Source organism: Moschus berezovskii, chromosome 6, assembly GCF_049115385.1.
Source record: "Moschus berezovskii isolate FMDL1 chromosome 6, NW_MosBer_1.0, whole genome shotgun sequence".
Taxonomy (NCBI): domain Eukaryota; kingdom Metazoa; phylum Chordata; class Mammalia; order Artiodactyla; family Moschidae; genus Moschus; species Moschus berezovskii.
In genome coordinates this window covers 96932964-96958919 of record NC_142465.1, presented here as the reverse complement: position 1 = coordinate 96958919, position 25956 = coordinate 96932964, and the positions used below count along the sequence as shown (strand labels likewise).

The following is a 25956-nucleotide window of genomic DNA, read 5'->3' as shown; positions in this document are numbered from 1 at the left end:
CATGACTTTACTAGCATGTGAGATGAGTGAAATTGTGCAGTAGTTTGAGCATTCTTTGGCGTTGCCTTTCTTTGGGATTGGAATGAAAACTGACCTTTTCCAGTGCTGCGGCCACTGTTGAGTTTTCCAGATTTTCTGTCATATTGAGTGCAGCACTTTCACAGCATCATCTTTCAGGATTTGAAATAGCTCAACTGGAATTCCATCACCTCCACTAACTTTGTTCATAGTGATGCTTTCTAAGGCCCACTTGACTTCACATTCCAAGATGTCTGGCTCTAGGTGAGAGCACACCTTCGTGATTATCTTGGTCATGAAGATCTTTTTTGTACAGTTCTTCTGTGTATTCTTGCCACCTCTTCTTAATATCTTCTGCTTCTGTTAGGTCCATAACATTTCTGTCCTTTATCGAGCCCATCTTTGAATGAAATGTTCCCTTGTTATCTCTAATTTTCTTGAAGAGATCTCTAGTCTTTCCCATTCTGTTGTTTTCCTCTATTTCTTTGCATTGATCGCTGAGGAAGGCTTTCTTATCTCTCCTTGCTATTCTTTGGAACTCTCCATTTAGATGCTTATGTCTTTCCTTTTCTCCTTTGCTTTTTGCTTCTCTTCTCTTCACAGCTATTTGTAAGGCCTCCCCAGACAGTGATTTTGCTCTTTTGCATTTCTTTTCCATGGGGATGGTCTTGGTCCCTGTCTCCTGTACAATGTCACGAACCTCCATCCATAGTTCACCAGGCATTCTATCAGATCTAGTCCCTTAAATCTATTTCTCACTTCCACTGTATAGTCATAAGGGATTTGATTTAAGTTATATCTGAATGGTCTAGTGGTTTACCCTACTTTCTTCAATTTAAGTTGAATGTGGCAATAAGGATTTCATGATCTGAGCTACAGTCATCTCCCGGTCTTGTTTTTGCTGACTGTATAGAGCTTCTCCATCTTTCGCTGCAAAGAATATAATCAATCTGATATCGGTGTTGACCATCTGGTGATGTCCATGTGCAGAGTCTTCTCTTGTGTTGTTTTTCACCTTAGAAGTCATTGTTTTCTAAGGAAGCAATAAAATGTTGAGTTTGTTTTAATTCTATGCAGAATAGCAAACTTCTGATATTAATTTGGTCTCTCATTTTTGTTGAAGTATAATTGCTGTACAATGTTGTGTTAATTTCTGCTGTACAACAAAGTGAATCAGCTATATGTGTACATATATGCCCTCCCTCTTGAACCTCCCTCCCACCACGTTTCCTGCATCCCATCCATCTCCGTCATCACAGAACGCCGAGCTGAGCTCTCTGTGCTATACAGCAGCTTACCACTGGTTATCTATATTACATATGATAGTGTGTATTTGTCAGTCCTACTCTCTCCATTTATCTCTTCACCCTCCCTTTCCTTCTGTGTCCACATATTGGTTCTCTATGTCTGTGTCTCTATTCCTGCCCTGAAAACAGGCTTATTGTACCATCTTTCTAGATTCTATGCATATGTATAGAATCTAATTTGGTCTCTTAAAACAGATTTTCCTTTGAGAAGATAACTCATTGAGTAGTTAGAAGTTACTACACGTCCTCAGTTTAAAGTAATACTTTGTCATCCTTGTGCATGTGTTTCTCAGGAATCTGTTCAGCATGAATAAAACATATCTGAAATCTGAACACCAGGCAAAGCAGTAAAACTGAGATAATTAATTTCAGAAATGAAGAGCAAGTCTTGAAATAGAATATATCTTATGAAATATCACCTAAAAACAAAACAGAAAAGGACACCCATCTCTTGCACTGTGTGCTGTGCTAACTCACTTCAGTCATGGCTGACTCTTTGTGACCTTATGGAGCTTATAGACTGTAGCCCATTAGGCTCCTCTGTCCATTGGATTCTCCAAGCAAGATTACTGGAGTGGGTTGCCATGCCTTTCTCCAGAGGATCTCCCCAACCCAGGGATTGAACCTGCATCTTCAGCAGCATCTGTATTGAAGGCAGACTCTTTCCCATCTGAGCCACCAGGGATGCCCCTCCACCTGATCTTTTAGGTTTGGCTTATTTTCATCAACATCTGGGATGAAACATAACTCATCTGTATGCAACTAGTGGCTTTGTAAGTTTTGCCATAACAATGACATTTCTATTTACTGAAATGCTCATCCATTTCATGTAAGATACAAAATTTAAGAGAAGTAATATTAATCATTATTTTCCCCCTTTTAAAATGAGTCATCGTTTTCATGCTTTTAATTTTATTTAAATTTTAATTTTTGATCTGTGTGTTCATTTTTCAAGTCATAAGTAATTTGATAGCTAGGGGTGTATGTGTGTGTGTGTGTGTTAGAGAGAAAGAAATAGAGCAAGAGAGAGAGAATTTGTAACGGTGTGATTTATTTTTTTTAACTCTTCTCAGTAAAATCAGTAAGATTTTGCCTTTTTTTTCTCCCCACGTTTGACAGATATAGACATGAAGATAAGAATCACGATAGGCTGTTGAATAGTTTATCTGTTTGTAGTTTAGCTTCAAATATATGACTCTAAATTTCAGAATAGATACATCACTTGGTGTAGTTCAGATAATTGATTCATAAGTCAGCTACATCAGGCAGGTTTTGATGGTATCTTTATAAATAGGCTGGAGCTTTCAAATGCCTGATCGTATCTCTCATGCTGACATGAAAGGCATTTAGAGGTTGGAATATGCTAGCTATACAACTTGCATTCTAGATACAGTTCATGAGGCCTATTAGCTTCCTATGGCACAAGTAACAAAATATCACTGAAATGTAATAAATTGAATGATAATCCCAGAAATGCTTTCCTAATTGTGTTTTAAAAGAGCAATGTGAGATACGACTTTTACATTAGATGTTTAGAAATAAAAGTGCAAGGTATTTTAATGCATTTAAAACAAAAACAAGCATGATAATAAAATAAGAGGATTACAAAGTCCAGAGACATATCTGCCAGTGCATACTGCTAAGATGGTTTCTCATCCATGTGTGAGTCAGATGGAGCCTGCCTTTGCAAAATGCATTCACTCCATCTGTCTTCATAATTCCAGATGCATGCTCACACATCTCTTATCCTAAAATGAGATAAAGGATTAGGAATTTGCATGGTGTGGTATTTTTGAAACAACTGTAAACATATAAGATTTTGAACTAAAAGTAGTATGTTAGACAAATTTATTTGGTAATTCTAACCAGATCCCCTGTACACTTCATGAATCTACGGGGACCAAACATCCTATCACACACATTATACATCGTCGTCCCCCTGATTGCAGTCCTAGCCTGACTCTCAGGTCAGATCTCATGTACAGAAGGGATATTTTTTCTTATTTGGACAGGCTTGAAATACTTCATTCTAGGGCTCCCTGGGTTGTGCCAGTAGTAAAGAATCCATCTGCCAATGCAGGAGACATGAGAGACATGGGTTTGATCCCTGGGTAGGGAAGATTCCCTGGAGGAAGGCATGGCAGCCCATTCTAATATCTTGCCTGAAAAATTCCATGGACATAGGAGCCTGGTGGGCTTCAGTCCATTGGGTCGCAAAGAGCCGGACATAACTGAAATGACTTAGCACATAGGCATGCACTTCATTCCAAGTGCTGTTCCCCAACTCCTTTCCCACAAAAATATTTATTTTGTGTCCCACAAAAATAAGTACACACTGTTATAATTCTCAAAGACATCTGTATCCATCTGAAGAAAATCAGAATAGCTTACCCAAAATATGTCACCTTGGCATACTGAGTATTTTTACTTCAAGGCACTTAAAACGGCAAGTGAAACAAAAACTCCCACAGTCCTTTTTCTTCCAAAAAGTTCCAACAGGAAACACACTGTGGAGAAACCCTTGTAGTGTCGCAAATTTGTAAAGTGTTAGTTTCCTAAGGGGAACCTCTTGAAGCACAAAACCGGAAGTTGCAGGAACCTATCAGAACATGTCTTCATGTGGCAAAAGAGCCAGGAGACCTTCTGCTGTAGGATGGGGCTGTTGGTACTCTTGGCATTCCACAAGGAAGAGACACCCTCCCAGTGTTCTTCCTGTTTGCAGCAGTTCATGAAGAAGCAGTTCAGGCAGAGCTACAGGATCAAGCTTCTCGAATCCCCAAGCCCCATATCTTTCCTAGCTGTGTGAAGTGCTTCCTGTCCCAAGGGAACTGTGGCTGCACAAAGCTTTTAAGGACCATGGGGTCTATATGTGTGCAGAGACTTTGACTGCAGATGTACCTTAAGGCCAAACACAGGAATTAGAGGTCATGTGTCTGCAAATTCTGCAGCCACATGTTTACCCAGAAGGCCATTCTCACATGTACCTGAGAACTGGTCATTGTAAAGACTTTCTGCACCCAAGCCGGCCTGGACAAAGGCAAGGACATCCACACCAGCTAGAAGCCTCTAACTATGAGTTCTGCAGGCAGTGCAACATCGAGAAGGGCCCCTGATGAAGGGAACGTGGTCAACCATGACAGGGAGGGTGCCACCAGGAAGGTCCACTTCTGCCAGATCTGCAGGAAGACATTTAAAGGGCTGGACCAGCTGTGTGGACATGTCAGACAGACCCAGGGGGTGGAGGAAGTTCAAGTACACAGAGTATGGCTCCATTTTCATGCAGTAGGCCCACCTATGACTGACGCAGAGCTGTCACCCACTGCAGTGCAAGCTGGACCCTGGTCATTGAAGACCAGATGAGGCTGTTGGTGGTGGAGGACACGGTGGGGGTTGCACCCCTGCCACTACCTGCAGAGCTGGAGGTGAGCTTGGCTGAGGGCATGGTGGAGTCCTTGGCCCAAGGTGGCCTGGTTAAAGGTTGTGTGCAAAGGAGAACTACAAAAAGCCTGGGCCCTGCATCCCTTGCTCATTCTCCCACTTGCCATCTCTCTAAAAGGCAACAGGTAGCTCCCTTTTCCACCACAATTCACTTGGTCCCAACTCCCAGTAAACCACAGGGTTTTGGACTAGAAAAAAATTTTTTTTTCTTGAATATTTTGCTCCTTACTGCCTTCCCATCTTCGCTCTAAAGATCTTCTCAAAAAGTCAGTACCTAGCACACATTTAAAATAGCCATCCCTCTTCCTCCCACTCCCCTGGCATGCCTGCTCTTTTAGGCTGCTTAGTTTTTCTCTGTAGTCCTTATGCACTCAACATTACCTGACATCCTGTAGCATTTATATATTTTGCTTATCATTGTCTCTTCTCTTTAAAATATAAGCTTTATGAAGGCATGGCATTTATTTTGTTTGCTGCTGTATCTCCAAAGCTAAGAACAAAGCCTGACACATAACAGATTACCAATAAGCATAATTTTGTCTCTTAAAAGAATATATGATTTTTATGTTTTTAAGTAGGCTTCTCTGGTGGCTCAAACAGTAAAGAATCTGCCTGTATTACAAAAGACCCGGGTTTGATCCCTGGGTCAGGAAGATCCACTGGAGAAGGAAATGGCATCCCTCTCCAGCATTCTTGCCTGGAGAATTCCATGGACAGAGAAGCCTGGTGGGCTGCAGTTCATGGGGATGCAAAGAGTCTGACACAACTGAGCAAATAACACTTTCAGTTTTTCATGCTTGTAAGTGCAAAGATAAGAATGAAAGAAGTACACTAAACTAATGATTTTGACACTTCTCGGAGTGATTGAGAGTGGTATGAGAACTATGAGCACTTTTGTTCTTCATACTTTTAAGAATTTTCTACTTATTAACAGCATGTGTGTCTATGATCGAAGAATATTATAATAAAACTAACCACCAAGGTATAATAGCACAGTGCTTGCCATATAATAGGCATTCAAATGTTTTATCCGATAAGCATTCTACAGGCTCTAGCTATATGCCAGACACTGTAGTAAGACCCTAGGTAGAACTCCACTTTCTTGGAGCTTGAGATAATGTAATAGGGGTCTATTTATTGCCTAAAGATTGCATGTACTTTCTATTGTTTATGAAGTTACACAAACATTTATGAAAATCTGGCAAACATTTCCAGATTGCTTGAAAAAGGGCATAAGGGCAGTTTCCAGAATGATGGAAATGTTCTATATCATGATCTGACAGCAGTAACACAGGTGAATACATTTGTTAAAATTCACTGAACTGTGCATTTTAAATATGTGCATTTTATTGTATGTAAATTATCTTAATCAAAAATGCAAAAGTATATATCCTTTGTTTTCCAAATTATAGCACCTGGTCTTGTAGAAAATTAGAGTGGTAATCTATCTTAAACTAGAAAATTAATAAATGTGATTAATAAGATTTAGGATTTGATTTAGATTGACAAATAAAAATCTATGGATATTAGTAAATAAAGATAAACTGAGGAGATTTTTTAGAATCCATACAAAAATTTGACTATGCAAATCAACCCAATAGGCTCAATATTTGTGAATATGAAATAGTCTTTGGCTGTCCTTTGATTACAGAATTAATTAATGTTCATTTATAGAAAATTTGGAAATCACAGAAAAATCATCAAGGGCTCATAATCATTTGGCATATTCTATTGCAATCATTTTTCAAAGATACATTTGTACATGAATGAAATTATACTTACTTATACTTTTGTATCTTGCTTTTACATTTATCATCAAAACACAGGTATGGCCCTCAATTTAAAAAACATTTGTAGATATGATTTTAAATGTGTGTCTGTTTTACAACAGTATTAAGGGAGCGTGGTGTGGTAGAGAGAGCAATATAGACCTAGCTACATTCATTTCTGAATCCCATTTCAGGTAATAGCTAGACTTTGATCTAAATTAATCTTTTTGTCTTTGTTGAGGTATGTAAATGATATGATTAAGTTAGGTAAAATAAGCCAACAGTATCTTCTCTGCAGGGATCCTTTATAGATTTATATGAAATATATTTCAATTGTCTAACACTGTGCTATGCATCTGGCATATACTCAATAAGTGATTATATAGTTCACATACCATAAATACTTTAACCATTTCTTTAGACAGTATTCTTGTTTAAAAGTTTCTCTGTTTTAATGAAGTCTACCTAAGATAGTTTGTTTTTCTGATTAGCAATAGCTTAGATGTTTAGACTTCCCCATTTAGGGTCACTGATGGTAAATAATATCACACATATCATTCTATGCATATGATTAATCCTAACACTAGCCTTCTAGTTTTAAACTCTTAATTTTGATTATTCTCTGTTTATTGGAATTGAAACATTGATAATCTTTCAGTAACACTGAGTATATTTTTCAAGCATTTGTATATTTGAAGTTGTCTTCATAATTCAACCAGAATTTTTGTCTTTATAACTAAAGTTTAGCAAAAGTTTTCCTCATTAAACATTTCACTTCTCATAACTGACTATCACATAGTTGCAAAGAAATTTAAGGCAAGCTAAATTTTTCTACTGATTTTTACCTTTTTTTTCTTCCTGGAAGACTCTGTAATTTTTTTTTCTGAAACACATTGAATCATATTTGATATTTAGGATTGTATCTGTTTCCTTGTATTACAAGGATAGGGACTGTTCTACTACAGATTTCTAGTTTATAGTAAACGAATATGTATTACAAGGTTAGAGTCTAATTTTCATGCCTGTAATATTTATTAATATCATATGCTTTTTAATGTATTTCTTTGTTATTTGAATTCTTAAAAATCTCTTGTTTTACATCACCATCATTGAATTGATTTTCCGCAATGCCGGTTTAACCTTTCATTGCCTAAAATGAAGGTTTTAAAGTCTGTCCTAGACTTTCTACTTACTTTGCATTTTAAAAATTATTTTTGGGTATATACTTTTCCAGTTTAGATTAATATTTCTGTATTCTTATCTTGAGTAATATTTTCAGAAGTCCATTATTATTAATGTATATGTATGGTGGGGGCATTTATCTGTTCTGTTCTATGTTTCTTGATGCTTATAAACGGAAGAAAGTTTTAATGGTCTGGTTTGCCAGCATATATACTTCCATTTTTATCCTTATCTTCATCACCCTCATTATTTTAGAAAGGGATAGTGAAGCTATCTCAAGATTCATACTTGAAGTGTGGTTGTTGTATCCATCTCAGCATAAATTCTATGCATGTTAGTCTCTCAGTTGTGTCTGACTCTGGGACTCCATGGACTGTAGCCCACCAGGCTCCTCTGTTCATGGAATTCTCCAGGCAATAATACTGCAGTGGGTTGCCATTCCATTCTCCAGAAGACCTTCCTGATCCAAGGATCGAACCTGGGTCTCCCACATTGCAGGTGGATTCTTTACTACTTGAGCCAACAGGGAAGTTCCAAATTCTATGCATAATCAGAATTTATCTAGTTTGGCCATGGTTTATGGAGGTGAAGGTGGTTCCCAAATTTGCTGTCTTCTCATTACAAGGGAGATATAATGGATTACATGACACAAATTTTTTTTTCTATTTTTAACAAATGCTATACATGAATAGTTCTAAACCATAGCCCTTTGAGCCCCTGCTCCAACACTTCCTTCTTACAACCAAATCTTGACCTCATCTGCGTTTGCCTTTATCCACGATTGCAATACTGATGAAGAAAGTTTGCAACTGTTGCTTCTCTTATTCCTCTAGCTGCGACTATTTAAAGAAAGATAGGTGTTGGTAGTGGGTCCTGAGTAATAACATAATGTGTATGGTTCAGAAAATCATTCTCATGGAGGGAAGGGACAGATGGTTTCTTTTCTGGCTGTGCAAAGCTTGTGTGAAGCTAGAACTTAAGAAGAGGGTAATATAAGCAAAGTGCATTTTTAGCCCAGAAGGTAGCACAAAGATAGCTCCAATTTTATTTTTCACTTCTATTCTCAATTCTGTAAGTGAAACACTGAAATTCTGTTTCATGACCTGTGTTATACGAAACTTCAATGCTATTACAAACCGCCATTATTTAATTAAAAAATTGAAGTTTAACAGAAAATTGTGAAATGGTAGATTTGGTCCTTTTAACTAGTCAATATTTCAATTAAATCTCCATGATTAAATAAGGCATGCCAATATGTGTCCAATATTAAAGTTCTGTGATAGATGATCATTTACTAGTGGTTCTGTAAAGATAAAATCATTAAAGCTGTGCTGTTTTATATTTTTATAGGTGAATTCAATTTGTTTAAATATATTTAATAAAAAAATCATTAGAGAGATAAATATAGACATATAGTATAACTACATAGCATGCATATATACACAAATACACATATGTGTGTGTTAGTTTTAGTCTACCAACAAATATGTTTATCTTCAAAAAGATGTTATTAAGAGAACAATAAATAGTATTTGGAATGACCTAATTCCATAATTTTTAAACTATTTTTGAGCAGGTTTTGCTCAAAACATTTCCTATTGTGGAGAATAACAATAAATAAAATATAGACTTCTTTTACTTATGGCCTCAAAATTTTCTGATAAATGTCAACCAACTGGTTATTTTCTTTATGATTGTTGCCTGAATAAGTTAAACTTTCTGTCTTCAACTCAACATGAAAACTTTAAGCCCATACATGTATAGAAATAACCTCAAATTTTGAAAACTGAAATAGTTTGTTACTGTGAAAGTAAATCTGTATCTGGAAAAAATATCAGTTTAACTTAATATGTGTTTTGAAATGTTTTCATGTGTCTAGTTGTTTAATACTCATTTTTATAGCAGAGTTGACTAAGCAATTAAAACTGAGATGTTAAACACTCAATCTTATAAAATGATCTAAAAACTACAGAAGTAGCTCATGGTCATACTTCCACATAATGGCAAATAATTCTATTTCTTATTCTTCTTCAATTTTCTGTTTTTTTCTTTATTCTTTATGTCTTAGTTTTTCCAGGATTACTAAAATGTTGGTCAAATTTCACATTGCAACTGACACTTTCTATCAGCTAATCCCTTCCTTACAAGAACTAATAGTTCCATTCTTAATAATAAATTATATCTCTATCCAAAAGAAATAAAATACTGTTTGGTGATTTATACATTTGAAAACTATGATGAACTTCTTACTTGCTTGGAATATGTTGTCATGATGGAGTATATCCCCAATTTATAGTGTGCTTTTTTTTCCTTGGGAATTTAAAATACTTTTCAATACTCTGGACTTTGCCCGATTCCCCCAGAAGTGTGGAGTATGACTGATAACTGCCTTTACAATCCTTAATAGCTAAATTACAATTATTATGCAAAGTCCTACAATAGACAGTTATATGGATTGTTAAATGACTTTGCCTTTTTTGCAAACTATAATCATTTTCCTTTATTAGCTGAAGGATTTCATAATTTAAGGAAGATGAGAAACCTATAAGTCACACTTTCAAGTAAGGAACATGGATATTGCAAACATTAAATTCCCCCATAAAAACGTTAAGGCATCATTAAACTAGGTTCAGATTAATACAATTCAGTCAACTCTAGATAGATATCTCCCATAATAAGCTGAAACAATACCTAGTGATCTAAGATGTAAAATATTTTACTACAGCCAATTTATAAACCTATAAAACATACAGGTATCATTCAACCTCTTTATTAATAGTGCATGCCTTGTATTAAATCAAAACCATTTCAAAGGCCCCTCCCCTTTGGCATTCTCTTCCTCAGCTGTTGCCCCTCATTATGTGTTATCTCACTGAAGCTCATCCAAAGTGAATGACCGCATCTTTTTTTTTTTTTTCACTAGAAGCAGCACAGGCAATTCCCAGCCTAATGCTACAGCTTAACTATCTTTGAGATTTATAGACACACTTGCTATCTTCAACCTACAATGTTCTATGGCCTAATGTTGATGTATTTGTTTCTGCACTGTAAGTAGATGTGGTTTTCCTCACTTTGGAAAACTGCAATTTGTTATTTTTAGGCTTTCACAAGTTGTTTTACATATGAGTGATAGTCACAAGGAGAACGATTTGGGGATAACTGGATATTGTAGATAATTTTGAATCTGGTTTGGAAGATTCTTTTTTTTCATTATGTTTTTGCCCAATAAGAAAGCCAAACATTTCATATTGACTGAGTTGCTGGGACTTTTAAAGAATTACCTGTTCTGATTACCTATTGCCACATAAGAACCCCTCCCACCAAAAAGAGAAACAAACAACACATAACCAGGGATATATTCTGGGCTTAGAATTCTATAAGTGGGAATAACTTATCCTTGCTCCATATAGCATGAGTTGGAGTAGTTTAGTTTTAGAGGCTGAAATTGCCTGAGGATTCACATGTGTTTGGGGTATTTCTGTCCTGGTGTCTTCAGCACAGCCAGATTCATCCATGCAGATTTTGAACAAGGCAGAGTCCCAGGAAGAGATGGGAGCTCGAGCTCTTTTCCAAGCCTGTCTCATAAGTCCTTTCCATTATTTCCATCTCATCCCATGTGTTAAAAGAGAGTCAACAAGGATAGTCCGTATCAAGGGAAAGGAAATTAGAATCAACCTATCAATGGGAGAAGTGTCAAAAAATGTGTGAATATGTTTTATAACTATCACATTATAAAAGGGGAAACCTAGTACCTTTAACCTAGTACCTTTAAATATCAGTCTGAAAAATAATCAATGGTTCACCAACAGTTCATTCACTGTGTTATCTCATGGAAACTATTTTCAAAATAGAAATTTTTTTTAAATGGAAAACATTTTTCAACTTTACTAAGGTATAACTGAAAAAAACTGCAATATATTTAATGTGTATGACATAGTGATTTCATATACAGATACATTGTGAGGGCTTCCCAGGTGGCACTAGTGGTAAAGAACCCCCCTGCTAATGCAGGAGGCACAGGAGACGTGGGTTCCATCCCTGGGTCAGGAAGATCCCCTAGAGGAGGAAATGGCAACCCACTCCAGTAATCGTGCCTGGAGAACCCCACGGACAGAGGAGATTGGCAGGCTACAGTCCATAGGTCGCAAAGAGTTGGACAAGACTGAAGCGACTTAGCACACACATATGTTGTGAAATGATTACCACAATCAAGTTAACTAACACACCCATCACCTCACATAGTTATCTTTTTTCTTTTTGCTAAGAATGCTTGTTCTTATTCCTTTGTTCCATAGACTCCTTGTAACAAGTGTCATCTCAGATCACCCTGCTAAAAAATCAAGGTACAGTAAAGAAACATTAATATATACAAATATGAATAGTATACTACCAGAAAAATCTTGAACTCTGATTCATCACAGATACATATGCATAGATTAAGCTATGAAAGAATTTTCATACCATTTTGACAGTAGAGTTCTTCCATGTGACATAGATAAGTATATTATTTTTTAATGCAAAATCAGCCCCAAAGAATCATTCTGTAACTGTGAAAATAATTTTAAAGAATGAAGATCAAATGTTTTATTTAGGCAAATAATAAGAACAAAATAAATTTTAAAAGATCAAAGTATAAATGTTTAAAATGATATATATATTCATATACATATACTTATATAGTCAATATTATGAAAGATTAGTAAAAGCCCTATAAATAGTTGATCAAAAGAAGTGTCCTACTGAATTTATGGGAATAATACACAAAAGAAGTTTATTTCTCATTTACAAAGCAATGTAATCTGAATATTCTTAGTTGATAAGAAGCACTCCTCACTCAAACTTGATGTGATAGTGCCAGGCAAAAGAGGACAGGCTCTCATTACAGATCTGCCCAGAGGTGACCATGAAGTTCATAAGTAAAAGCAAACTATCCCATTTGTCAGTAGACTTTGTTGTGTACCCTGTAAGACAGGAAGGTGTAATACAATATAATACAGAGTTTTAGACCATGATCAACAGTTTTGCCAGTTGGTCAGAGGTATCTGTAAGAGGTGGGCTTCCCAGATGGTACAGTGGTAAAGAATCTGTCTGCCAATGCAGGAAATGCGGGTTCTATCCCTAGGTGGAAAATGTTTCCTTGGAGTAGGAAATGGCAACCCACTCTAGTATTCATGCCTGGAAAATCTCATGGACAGAGGAGCATGGCAGGCTATAGTGCAGAGTAGAAAAAGACTGAGCATGCATGCACACATCTGTAAGAGGTAAGATTGGAAGAACAGTGGCAAGAAGGACTGGAGGAAAAGTATGTGAATGGATCTCTGAGAGAGAGCATAAAATTGACAGATCTTTGTGTATCATTTTAATGTCTACTGGAGAGCATCCACCAATGAGAAATCACTTTACATCCAAATGAACAGGATGAACTGCCCTACAGATAACCTTCCTTTTTCTTGACCACTGTTGTGCTTGTATGTAATGGACTCAGGATAATAATGGCCTTGGTGGCAGGGATGGGAGCAATATTTAAGTCCACAATATGGACTTTGCCTCAATAAAGCATCTAAGTTTCCAACCAACCAGTATAAAAAATAGAGCCTTACTCCGGATACAGCATTGTTTCTCTGGGGGCTTAGTGAATGGATAAACAGGCCAGCAGGTTAAACAGTTGTTGTTGTTCAGTCGCTAAGTCATGGCCAAATCATTGCAACCCCATGGACTGCAGCATGCCAGGCTCCTCTGTCCCTCACTATTTCCCGGAATTTGCTCAGATTCATGTCCACTGAGTCAGTGATGCTATCTAACCATTTCATCCTCTACTACCCCCTTCTCCTTTTGCCTTCAATCTTTCCCAGCATTAGAGTCTTTTCCAATGAGTTGGTTCTTTGCATCGTGTAGCCAAAGTATTGGAGCTTCAGCTTCAGCGACAGTTCTTATCATGAATATGCAGGGTTGACTTCCTTTAGGATTGACTGGTGTGATCTCCTTGTAGTCCAACGGACTCTGAAGGTTAAACAGCCATTGGGTTAAATGCTGGCATCCAGATTCTGCTGTCCCAGGATTCTATCATTTGCATTGATACTGACAAGTGTGGTTCAATGGCAGCATCTCTACTGTCAGCTCTGCCCTGTGGAGCTCAGTCACTATGACAATTGTCAAAGCTCTTTGCCTTCACCACTCTGTTCCTCACTTCCTTTTAGCAAAGGAAGTTTCCCTGAATCGTCCCAGAGAACACAATCTTGGGCCCAACCCTTCATAACAATTCAAACTCCCCCATCTTAATGAACATTCTGAACTATTTTGTAACTACCACATACGAGTTCCCTTATTTCCACTTGTATATCATCCAGGTTAGCTTTCTATAGAACAGGAGAGCTAAATGTTGGCTCATGACTCACCAGGAGCAAGATCATGTCAATGAGATGGATTCTTTCCTGTGCAGCCTAATAGTTTGTATTACCCTTCTGGACTCCTGTCTACCACCCTCTACTGAAGATCTTTCACATGGTCTCCAGGTAGGTGCACATACATATTGAATTTAAAAAAAAAAAAGCACAACATGAGAGTTGCGAGTTAAGTTTTATTTGGGGCATAAAGAGGATGGCAACCCAGGAAAAGCATTTCAGATAGCTCTGAGAACCTGCTCCTAGGAAGCAAGGGGAGGAGTTAGGATATATAGGATTTTTGGACAAAAGAAAGGTAGTCATCAGGTGGTACAGTGATAAAAGAATCTGCCTGCCAATGCAGGAGGCTCAAGAGACACAGGTTCCATCCCGAGGTCTGCATGATCCCCTGGAGGAGGCCATGGCAACTCCAATAATTTTGCATGGGAAGTTTCACGGACAGAGGAGCCTGGTGAGCTTCAGTCTATGGGGTCACAAAGAGTTGGGCATGACTCTGAGCACATAGTGGTCAGAAACATCAAAAGATTACCGTTAATTAGAGAAACCAGATATCCCAAGCTAAGGAAGTTAGTACTTTTCTATGTATGGGATCATGCAAGAGTCTGGGCTCACTGAAATCATTCCTTTCATATTCACCTCAGTTATCTGGGGCCATTATCTTGTGTTTTCACAGCCTGAATTCCCCCAGGGCTCCCCGCAGAGCCCTGCAGGGCTCTCTGCAGAGAATGGCTGCAGAGAGTGGCTGCTAGATGGCAGGTATTCTTTTCCTCCCTGAGTTTCCTCAGGACTCACCAGCTCACATCGGAGGGCTGCAATCACTGATGACTGTGACATCCTTGTTTACTGATATGATAGGAAATACTCTGTTTCTCAATGTTAACTCCATAATTCAATGTTAGCAGCATTGCATGTATGCCCAGGTTAACTTCCCAGAAATCAAACCTTACTTAGTGATTTGGCTGAAATCAGGCCTCGACCTGCAACTTGAAATGCAGCAACTGGCAGGCTCACCAAGGATGGCAGAAGGGGTGCTGCAGTCCAGGAGGTGAACAGATGACTTCGGCAGGGAAATCGTACCCTATGCAATGGTAGAAGGCCCAAAATGTTTTTATCTCACGCAATACTTATTTCAGGACAATAAGTCCTTCAAGCTTATATATTTACCAACTAGTTTTTACCTTTTCCTCCCCTATGACATCTAGATTTCCGAATGAACTTAAAAAAAAAACCTAATCTTTTAATCTAAAAAGGATCTTAGCTATATAAGTTAATTACTCTATGATAATTGACCTTGTTACTATAGTATACAATAAAGAATGGTAGACTTTTTCATCATCAGGCCAACTTTAAGCTATGTACCTATGGGTAAGAAATTTTTTTTTCAGTTGAAGGACTATTGTTTTACAGTGTTATGTTGGTTTCTGCCATAAAACAATGCAAATCAGCCATAATTATACATATATCACCTCCCTATTGAGATTCCTTCCCCTCCCTCTACCCTATTCCTCTAGGTCATCACAGAGCACCAGGCTGGGTTCCCTGTATTATATAGCAACTTCTTACCAGCTATCTATTTTGCATATGGTAGCATATATATGTCAATGCTAATTTCTCCACTCATCTGACTTTATTCTTTCCCCAGAATTTAACTTCTTAAGCCTTAGCTGTTAAAAAAAAAAAAGAAAAAAACTTGTGTGATCTTAAATAACTCACTGCTTTATTATAAATACACTTTCTAAATTAAATGCATGCATTTCTGTTAAATAGATATTGATTTTACAAATTGATAAATTAAGCTCTATAATATATTGAAGAAGTGAAGTGAAAGTTGCAGTCATGCCTCTTAGATACCCCATGGACTATACAGTCCATGGAATTCTTCAGGCCAGAATATGGACTGGGTAGCTATCCCCTTCTCTAGGGGATCTTCCCAACCCAGTGATCGAGCCCAGGTCTCCCACATTGCAGGCAGATTCTTTACCAGCTGAGAGACCAGGGAAGCCCAAGATTACTGGACTGGATACCCTATCCATTCTCCAGTGGATCTTCCTGACCCAGGAATCGAACCAGGGTCTCCTGCATTACAGATGGATTCTTTACCAGCTAAGCTACCAGGTGAACATAACTGTATATTTCATCTAAAAGATATATATAAAATAAAGGTAACTGAGACCTAAAGAATGGTAGTTTAAGAAAATTACATAAGCAGGGTTTATTTGGCAAGGTAAACTGTACAGTAATCCACCATTAGATATACTAATATTATTTTGTGTATAGAGAAAAGGTTAAGTGTGAAGCAAAATGTATAAGATACAAGCAACCAAAAAGGCAAACTATATATTTGAAAACACAGTTGTGGTTCATGGTCAATTATTTCATATCTCTAAGAAAATGTTTTAGTTGCACACAAAAAGTAAATTTAATTACCATACAAATGTTTGAAACTCTCTGATATAATAAATCCCCCAGGATCACATGTCTACTAAACAGATTTCCTTCTCTTTCCAAATACATTATTGATCAGCTTGGCCATGGATTTAGATCCACTGTATCTTCTCTTTTCTTTGAGTTTGAAGTTTGTCAGGATGTCCCTGATAATTCTGATAAACATCATTTCCACCTCCAAAGATTGCTCTGCTGCAGACAGTTCACAGAATTGGCACCGGTTATCCAGTGCCAGTTTGTGCCCTTCTTCCCAGCCAACCTCTCGCACATGACAGAGATCTTGCTTGTTACCCACCAAAAGCACTGCTGACTCCACAGCTCTGAAATACAGACACACAATTCTTTGGTAAGACTGTCTTAATAACTCTTTTTTATATATTAAGTAGGTTTATATAAAAAAGAATTATAAACCTTAAAAAAAGGAAAAAAAATATTGTGTGTGTTATTTGTGTTTGTGTGTATTTGTAGTTGTGTGTGTGTATCCTCATTTACTCATAAAAAGGATTTTTGATTAAATGTAGTAAATGACACAGACCCTACAAAACTCTTAAAGTATAAGATTTGAAGTGGCACAAATCTATTCCTGGAACTATGGCTCTGTTTATTAGCAAGACATGAGTGTGACATCATTTTCCATTTTCAGTTCTCTTATATGTTAAAAAAAAAAAAATAGTTCTCATCACCCAAAATGAAGATGCATATAAAAAACCTCGCCCAACACCAGGCTATAATAAAAAAAAATAGTAATAATAAAAGCATCTTTTATTAAAGCTGCTTACTAAGCATTATTTTTCATTTTCTTATCAATTGAAAGAGAAGGACTAGCTACTGCTCCTTTACTAATTAAACAATTTAAATACAGTTTTCTTAAGGAAAAATATTATTCAGTACTCATCACTGTTTGTTCCCTGTTAATATTCATTAAAACATACTCTAAAGAAAATTTTACCATCTTGTAACTTTGTACAACTTTTCTGATTTATTTAAGAAATATATTCTTTGTTAAGATAATGTCTTTGGCAAATATCAATACAATCTCTGTGGTTACAGTGCAACCTTTCTAAAGCAGAGTTTCATTTGAAGAATACAGTATGGCTGCTGCTGCTGCTAAGTCGCTTCAGTCGTGTCCGACTCTGTGCGACCCCATAGACGGAAGCCCACCAGGCTCCCCCGTCCCTGGGATTCTCCAGGCAAGAACACTGGAGTGGGTTGCCATTTCCTTCTCCAGTGTATGAAAGTGAAAAGTGAAAGTGAAGTTGCTCAGTTGTGTCCAACTCTTAGCGACCCCATGGACTGCAGCCTACCAGACTCCTCTGCCCATGGGATTTTCCAGGCAAGAGTACTGGAGTGGATGGCTACTAGTCCTTAAATGACAAGAAATAGTGCCAAGATATTTACTATAGGGAAGAAATGGGAAAATGAAAAGTCTTCAACACCATCTCAAGAGATACTGTATAGAAACACCAAAGTATGTTTTATTCACATGATGGTTTGAGCCATCAAGGAAAAAGCATTGCATGTCTAACACTAGACTCTTGATGATACTAATAGTACCTTTTTATATAGCTCATATACTAATAGTTTCTTTTTATATAGGGCTTCCCTGGTACCTCAGCCCGTAAAGAATCTGCCTGCCATGCGGAAGATCCCAGTTTGATTCCTGGGTCAGGAAGATCCACTGGAGAAGGGATAGGCTACCCACTCCAGTATTCTTGGGCTTCCCTGGTGGCTCAGACAGTAAAGAATCTGCCTGCAATGCGGGAGACCTGGGTTCGATCCCTGGCTTGGGAGGATCCCCTGGAGAAGGGAATGACTACCCACTCTAGTATTCTGGCTTGGAGAATTCCATGGACAAAGGTGACAATCCATGGGGTCGCAAAAAGTTGGACACAACAGAGCAACTTTCACACATATAGTTCAGAAGATTATTGTGAAGAATTAATGGGGAAGAATAAATGAAATATTTTGAAGGATAAGTCACAAATATCAGATATAATTTTATAAAACAATGTCATATTTTCTTTCTATCTATAGATAAGAGATTTGGAAATACACTCTACTTAAAGATTGAAAACTGGAAATACCCAAGAATTATTTGGTCAACACATTAAGAAGATTGCCTGAAAATTTCAAATATAGGGATTTTTTAAATATACATTTTTTAATTCTTCTTGAGTGATTATTTTGATATGGAAAAATAGCAAAGTAATTTTAACTACTTACCCTTACCAAAGTTATGGTGCTTAAACTTAAAGTATTTAACACTTGAAACAATGGAGTTCCCTCAAAATCAGTAATATTATAGGAAATTAGAGCTCTGGGGTTTCTTAGTAAAATCATGTTATTTTCACCTACCATGTTTCCATCAGTTATATAATCAGAAAAAGAAGATCTAGAAATTAAAGGGTTTACCCAAGGTCAATCAGATATAAACAAGAATTTACATCAAATGACTCCAAGGGAAAACCCCTTATCAATTATTATCTGATTATTTCTTGATAATGGGCATTTAAAAGCGATATTAAAAACCAGAGACATCAATTTTAAGGAATGATATTGTGATTCTTTGCTTCCCAGATTAACATGGTAATAGAGAAGGGCAAATCTGCTTAAGAGCACATAGTATCCCTTACACCAGCGTGTTGAACAGAAATAACTATTTTAAGGGGAAAGGATAAAACAATTTTTTAAAAAAAGAAAACTAAAAATGGGAAATTCATAGGTTTAAACATATATCTACTAATGCAAAAATAGTCTAAGGCATCGTTCTGTTTTCCTGCATAATGACGTGTCAAGACATTAACAATAGGACATTGTAGATTAGCTCTTTATTTTAGGAGGTGAAATGGAGAAAAATGTAGTCTCATACTTAGAATTTGTAATGGTTTGATTATTCAGTCTATTTTGCTTTGATAGACTGAAAAACCCAATGACTAGGAATTGAATGCCAAATGTAATATATCTAGATTTATTTAGTATCCTTAACATTTTTGTGGGAATGAAAAAGAAAGGTGGAAAAGGAACTATCTTGTGTACAAAGGACTATTATTTTGCAAGCGAGTGTCATGTTAACAATAGAAGCTGTCTTGTAAAACAGTCATTTATTCGGGGCAAGTAACTGTTGATGTCATTCAGGATATAAAGTATTCTCATCTTATTCCTTTTACTACATGTGTAACTCCTGTGGAATGGAAGGTGGCTTGTTCAGGGCTGTTAAATTTTGTAATTGGAAGCCTGTATTAAACTCTTCCTAATGATGCTTATAGCTCTATGATGATTTACTAAAAAGAAAGTAGAGAGGAAGGAAAAATCCCTCACCTTTTACAATGACTTGTCTGTGGCTCCCGAATTCTGTAGATTAATGCTTTTGCAAATGCAAAGGAAGACCTGTCACTGATGTCATACACAATAACAAACCCGTCTGCCCAGTGCAGCTCACTTGTGAGGGAAAATTTTGCTTTCTGTGGCTGAAAATAAATCAAGCACATTGAAAGCGGTAGGATTGGATCCCTGTATTTTACACAACAGACAGTTAGTTAATGGAGACCCATTTTACCTGGAAGAGAATTCAGTAAGGCTAATACTGGCATTTTCTATAATGTAGTTTCTTTGTATCACTCTTTTCCTTTATCAAAAGTGATCAAAATTTTTAAAAAGATGAACTATAATAAAGTTATATCTATTTCATTTGATAACTTTTTCTTTAAAAAATCTTCTCTTTTTCTGAAAATTTGATGAGCCCTAATAATTGCCTTTTATATCAATATCCACACACATTTTGAAAGGAGACAGTATCTTCTATGTTAGTGAACAGAATATGTATTGATTTTTTGGTACCAGATTTAAATCAGTAAAGCAACAATAGTGATTAAGGTTTAGCAAAAAATATTTGAAGGATGTTTTCCATACCCAACAAAATCTATCCCACAGAGGTGTTTTGAAATCTTGAACAGCTGGCCGCCCTTCTCTTACTTATATAATTATATTTAAACTTTTTGTGTTTGAATAAATGGGTTTGTACTCAAAATCCTTCTTACTTTGGTTTTATTGACAATGGTTTAGTTATCAAAAAAGCAACTTAACAAACATATAAACTGAATTAATAAGCCGTTAAACTATTAGCATTTGACAGCTACATTGTGACCTGATAAAAATATATTATGAAAGCATAATAATATTGCTATTTTAAAGATATCTGTAACATGATAATTTTGTCATAACTTTACAGAGAAGCTAGATAACACTAAAATAATTTCTTAAATTTTTAATACTTAAAATTGAGAAGTAACTTCAATATTAAGGCAACTGCACACTTACCCTTATCCTATCTTATCCAAATAATTGAAAACATAAAAGTATTTTGTTTTACTTACCTGAGAACAAGGGTCATATATTTCTAGATTCAATTGCTTCCCTTCCAAACTCAAATGCTTGTTATAGATAGATTCTGCAAAATATGCATATACTCATTATCGGTATGGAAATACTCCAGAATTTTAAAACATGGATTTATACTTGGATTAGCCAAATATAAATACAGCCCTATAAATTCAACCACTCATTTTTTAGTTTTAGTGGGTTTTCTTTATTGATAGTGGTCAAAAAACACACATGTATTTGCTGTATTTGCTTATATATATATATATATATTTCTTAAAAATGAACTTCACCACTGTACCTATTCACTGACATGTTTTTGTGCCTATATATCAGTCTGTTCATTACTATAGCCTTTAGAAGAGTATCCACCACATGACAGGTGTTCAATAAACATTTCTTGAATGAATGAAAGACTTTATTTCTGTAACTGTCCCTCCAGTGTTTTCATACAAGACCTACTTCTCTCCAGAATTGCATACTGAAACAATTGCCAACTGACACATGACCCATTCTGGCAAACACTCCATAACCCATGGTAGAAAGATGTAGCTGACATTTGGGATAGCCGGCTTCAGGGGGTTAGGGATGACATTTATTTTATGTCATTCAATTAATTAATTAACTTGTGGCTGTGCTGGGTCTTTGTTGCTGTGGGCTCTTTTCTCTCGTTGCTGTGCACAGGCTTCTCATTGCAGTGGTTTCTCTTGTTGGGAAGCACAGGCTTTAGGGTGCTCAGACTTAAGTAATCGCAGCATGTGGCCTCAGTAGCTGTGGCTCCCAGGCTCTAGAGCACAGGTTCAACAGTTGGGACATATGGACTTAATTGTTCCGCAGCATGTGTGATCTTCCTGGACCAGGAATTGAACCTGTGTCTCCTGCATTGGCAGGAGGGTACTTTACCACTGAGACACCAGGGAAGCCCAGGGGTAAATTCTGAGATCCTTCTAGGCTACACAGAATGAAATTTGTTACTGTTTCATTAAATCTTAAAATATGTTTTCAGACTGTTTATTATAAACGTTATAAGTTTACTACCGTGAGCTATCAGCAGTAAATAATCTGCCTGCAATGCAGGAGACCCAGACGCAAGTTCTATCCCTGGGTGGAGAAGATTCCCTGGAGGAGGAAATAGCAACAACACACTCCAGTATTCTTTCCTGGAGAATCTCATGGACAGAGGAACCCAGTGGGCTACAATCCATGGGTTGCAAAGGAGTCAGACATGACTGAGAGATTAAACAATAGCAACAACCATTAGCTATATAATTTCCTCCTGAGACTTTTAAAAATACCTACTCTCAATACTCAAAAACTGCCAGCAGGGGTCACCAGCTCTTAACATTTTAGAATTTTATTATTTTCCCCTGTAGCCTTTATTTACACATAAGGTCATTTTTTGACTAATTAATCTTCTTGCTGTGGACCTTTAACTCACTTGATTATCTTTATAAATGTCTCTGGGTCTTATTTTTCAATAGAGGTGTAATAGCCAGAAATACGCATACTTCATTTACTTATATAACTGTGTTGTATTAAAGATTAAGGTGACATTTAATTTTGTTGTTGCTGTTAATTGTTCTTTGTAAGTGTGTATTGTTTTATAGTTTTGGAACACTTTCTCATGCCTTACTCTTAGTTTGTGTGTTATCTGGCCCTTTATGACTGAAGTTGTTGACCTGAGAAATGAAACAATAAGAATTTCTCTTTCTATAATCAGTTTTCAAGAGCTTGCCCTAAAACACTGACAGCATCATATGAACCAAAATACTATGTTGGTGACATGCAGGCGACAACACAATGCAATACTTCAAGGTTGTTTTCTAAAATACTCTAATAATGCTACCTCATAAATGAATGCTAAAGATTTTTGTTGTTGTTTATTTCTCTTGAAAAACACTTGCCATCATACTTCTTACTCTAAGTATTACAGAATGGAAAAAAAATAATTTCCTTTTCTCCCAATTCTATTTCTTGAAATCTTCATTCCTGTTAAAAAAACAAAAAACCTTTCCCCACCATGCCTTCAATCAGGTAAGATATTAGTAGCATTATATAGATTAATTGTTGAGCCAAAAATATATTCAAACTTCTGGCAAAATTCTCCACTTTTTATTAATTCCCCAATGTGGCATTTCCCATATGTCATGCTAATTTTGATAAAAATAACAAAATTATAGTAGGGTTAGTGAAATGATCCTAAGCTTATATCAAGGTGCCCTGACACCTGTTTTAGAATTTCTCTGAAACTTACATAAGCAACCTACATAATTATGATATGATCTTTAATCAAAGCATAATTTTCCTGTTATTTTCACATGGTCTTGTGAAAATAAGCATTTATTAAATAAATGCTTTAAATAAAAATAACATTTATTTTGTAGTTACTTGTGCTTTTATAATTAATTTGTCTTTATCTCTCAGCAGATGTTGCTTTAATTTTAAAATTGCTTCACGGTTTAATAAAACCCCCACACTCACATGCTCTGCAACGGTTGGTGCAAATGGGTGGGTCCCAGGTTTGAGGTTTTTCTAGTTCTAGACTGAAACTAACTGGATTTCTAATGTATCTCAGTTAACATAAAACTGGATAAATTTTATCATGAAAGAATATTTAATTAAAATACTTCTTTGGGCTTTTAAAATCAGAGTCCATGAATTAAACAAGTTGCTTAAAAGTGCAAAAATGGAAGATTCTATGAAAATGCTTCTCTGATGTTAATTTAAGAAGCAAATGGAACCCACTCCAGTATTCTTGCCTTGAAAATTCCATAGACAGAGAAGCCTGGTGGCCTACATACAGTCCATGGGGTTGCAAACAGTCAGATAAGTCTTAGCAACTGAGCACACATACACTGATGTTAATCGATGATGCTGAAGTTTTAAAGGGAAAAAGCCTAGAGTAGCGACTTACCAAAATTAGAAGCATATTCTCCAATGAAGCGCTTGGTAAGAAACCTTACTATAAGGGCTGCAAAAGAAAACAAGCTGAATTTAAGGTCTTATCAGTTTTAAGACACAGATAGCAACATAGCTTCTCTGGTGGCTCAGACAGTAATGAATCCACCTGCAATGCAGGAGACCTGGGTTCAATCCCTGGGTTGGGAAGATCCCCTGGAGGAGGAAATGGCAACCCACTCCAGTATTCTTGCCTGGAGAATCCCATGGACAGAGGAGACTGGCAGGCTAGATTCCATGGGGTCGCAAAGAGTCAGACAGGATTGAGCAACTAAGCACAGCACACATGTACGTAAGGTTTTATCTCTTGGCTTAAAAATTACCAAGTATTAACGAAGACCTTGAAGTTTTACTACATTCTGGTCTAAATAATAATCAGTAAGATTAGCATCGTAAAACCGTAAAAATTAGGAGGCTAGCAAGAAAGTGATCTTACTGTGCTGCCCACTCAATTCACTGTGTAAGTAATTCACTAATGCAAACACACATAAGAAAACTCAGCTTTGCAACAGAGACAGATTTCTTATTAAATCTGAGATGCAAGAACCATGATATCTTTTTATTTCATCAAATTAATTGTGGTTCCAAGGTGCCACATGTTTATAATAGTGGCCAGGACAGTATCACAACTTTGCGATTGTTTAAGGAAACAGGGACTTCAAAATCCAAGAAACAGAGGATTATCTAGTGTTGGTTTATCTTACTGCAGCTCCTGGGTCTGGCCAGTTAGGATTCACTAGGCTCAGGTGGCTCTATTGGCAGCATCCTCACTACCATCATGTAACAAAGACAAACGCGTAGCTTCCAAGGTTATGGCACTGTGTCACTCAGTTCCCATGCATTTAAAAAGCCATGTCCCCATCTCCCTTCAAAGTGTTTTGGTTTTCTTTTCCCTCCTCTGGAACATGGTGTATGTATTCCTATGGCTGATTCATCTTGATATTTGGCAGAAAACAAAATTCTGTAAAGCAATTAACCTTCAATTAAAAATAAATAAATTCTAAAATGTTAAAAATAATCCAGAAGTCTTCACACATTTCTCTCCACATTTAGTCTCAGGGCAGAGGAATCTTCTCAAGACCACTGGTTGGCCACTGAGTCTTCTCAGGTGACTCTAGCGGTAAAGAACCTGCCTGCCAATGCAGGTAGACACAAAAGATGTGGGTTCATCCCCTGGGTCAGGAAGATCCCCTGAAGGAGGGCACGACAACTTACTCCAGTATTCTTGCCTGGAGAATTCCATGGACAGAGGAGCCAGGTGGGCTCAGTCCCTAGGTTCTCAGAGAGTCTGACAAGACTGAAGCGACTTAGCACACATGCATGCAGGTGTGGGGGCAGGTGTGACAGAATGAAAAGTACGTGGGATCATGATGGAGGGATTTCCTGTTGGTCCTACTTATTTTAATCATCAGTAGAACAAGATACAAATTAATACTTCAAACAGATATATTCTTCAACCTGTATATACATTTTATAAATACAAAGTTAATTGCATTACTTGCTTATAAAATGAAAACTCCTACTGAGAGATAATATATAGTTATATCTTCTATAAATGTATAATATGTTTATATATATATAACGTCAATATATTTCTCATTCTTTATGTACTCTACACCAGAAAAAAAAAAAACACATTTACCAGATTTCCCTGTTCCTTCACCTCCCAAAACAGTAAGCTTCACATCATTCATCTTGCTTTCCTCTTCCTGCTTGGTCTGTCCTGTCTTCTGCAGTTATCCTGAGTTGAGCCAAGCATGTTTTTTCCAACATCCTTTTTATTATTGCTACTCTAATTCCCCTAAGGCCAACTCCACCCCATAGTCCTACCATCCAATAATAACTTTAAAAATATTTTCAATTAGTTTTGAACATGTCTCTTAAAAAAAAAAATAAGTGGACTTACTATTTAGACACACAAAGATTTATTTATCCAGTAGTTAAGAGCTTAACAGAAGCTTAGCTCCTCATATTCAACTTCCATGTACCTAAAATATCTACCTTCTCCTAGAACCTAGAAAAGTGATCTTTCTTCACTAAGAAAGTTTTTAGAGGATGGGT

General features: G+C 36.7%; 1 protein-coding gene across 1 annotated transcript; it reads right to left on the bottom strand.

The window, feature by feature from the left end:
* Positions 1-12425: 12425 nt before the first annotated feature.
* RERGL (RERG like) lies at positions 12426-25642 on the bottom strand. The gene is made up of 5 exons (XM_055394276.2): positions 25538-25642; positions 23852-23908; positions 20934-21007; positions 19879-20027; positions 12426-16880 (listed from the first exon to the last, which is right to left on the bottom strand). The coding sequence occupies exons 1-5, from the start codon at positions 25587-25589 to the stop codon at positions 16598-16600; spliced, it is 615 nt and encodes a 204-aa protein (XP_055250251.1). The 5' UTR covers positions 25590-25642; the 3' UTR covers positions 12426-16597.
* Positions 25643-25956: the final 314 nt, after the last annotated feature.

Coding starts and splice junctions, on each gene's coding strand:
- RERGL (XM_055394276.2), bottom strand. CDS start 25,589: ATGAATGATGTGAAGCTTACTGTTTTGGGAGGTGAAGGAACAGGGAAA. Junction 23,909..25,537: donor TGAAGGAACAGGGAAATCTG/GTAAATGTGTTT, acceptor TTTCTTTTGCAG/CCCTTATAGTAAGGTTTCTT. Junction 16,881..19,878: donor CAGACAAGTCATTGTAAAAG/GTGAGGGATTTT, acceptor TCTGTATTTCAG/AGCTGTGGAGTCAGCAGTGC.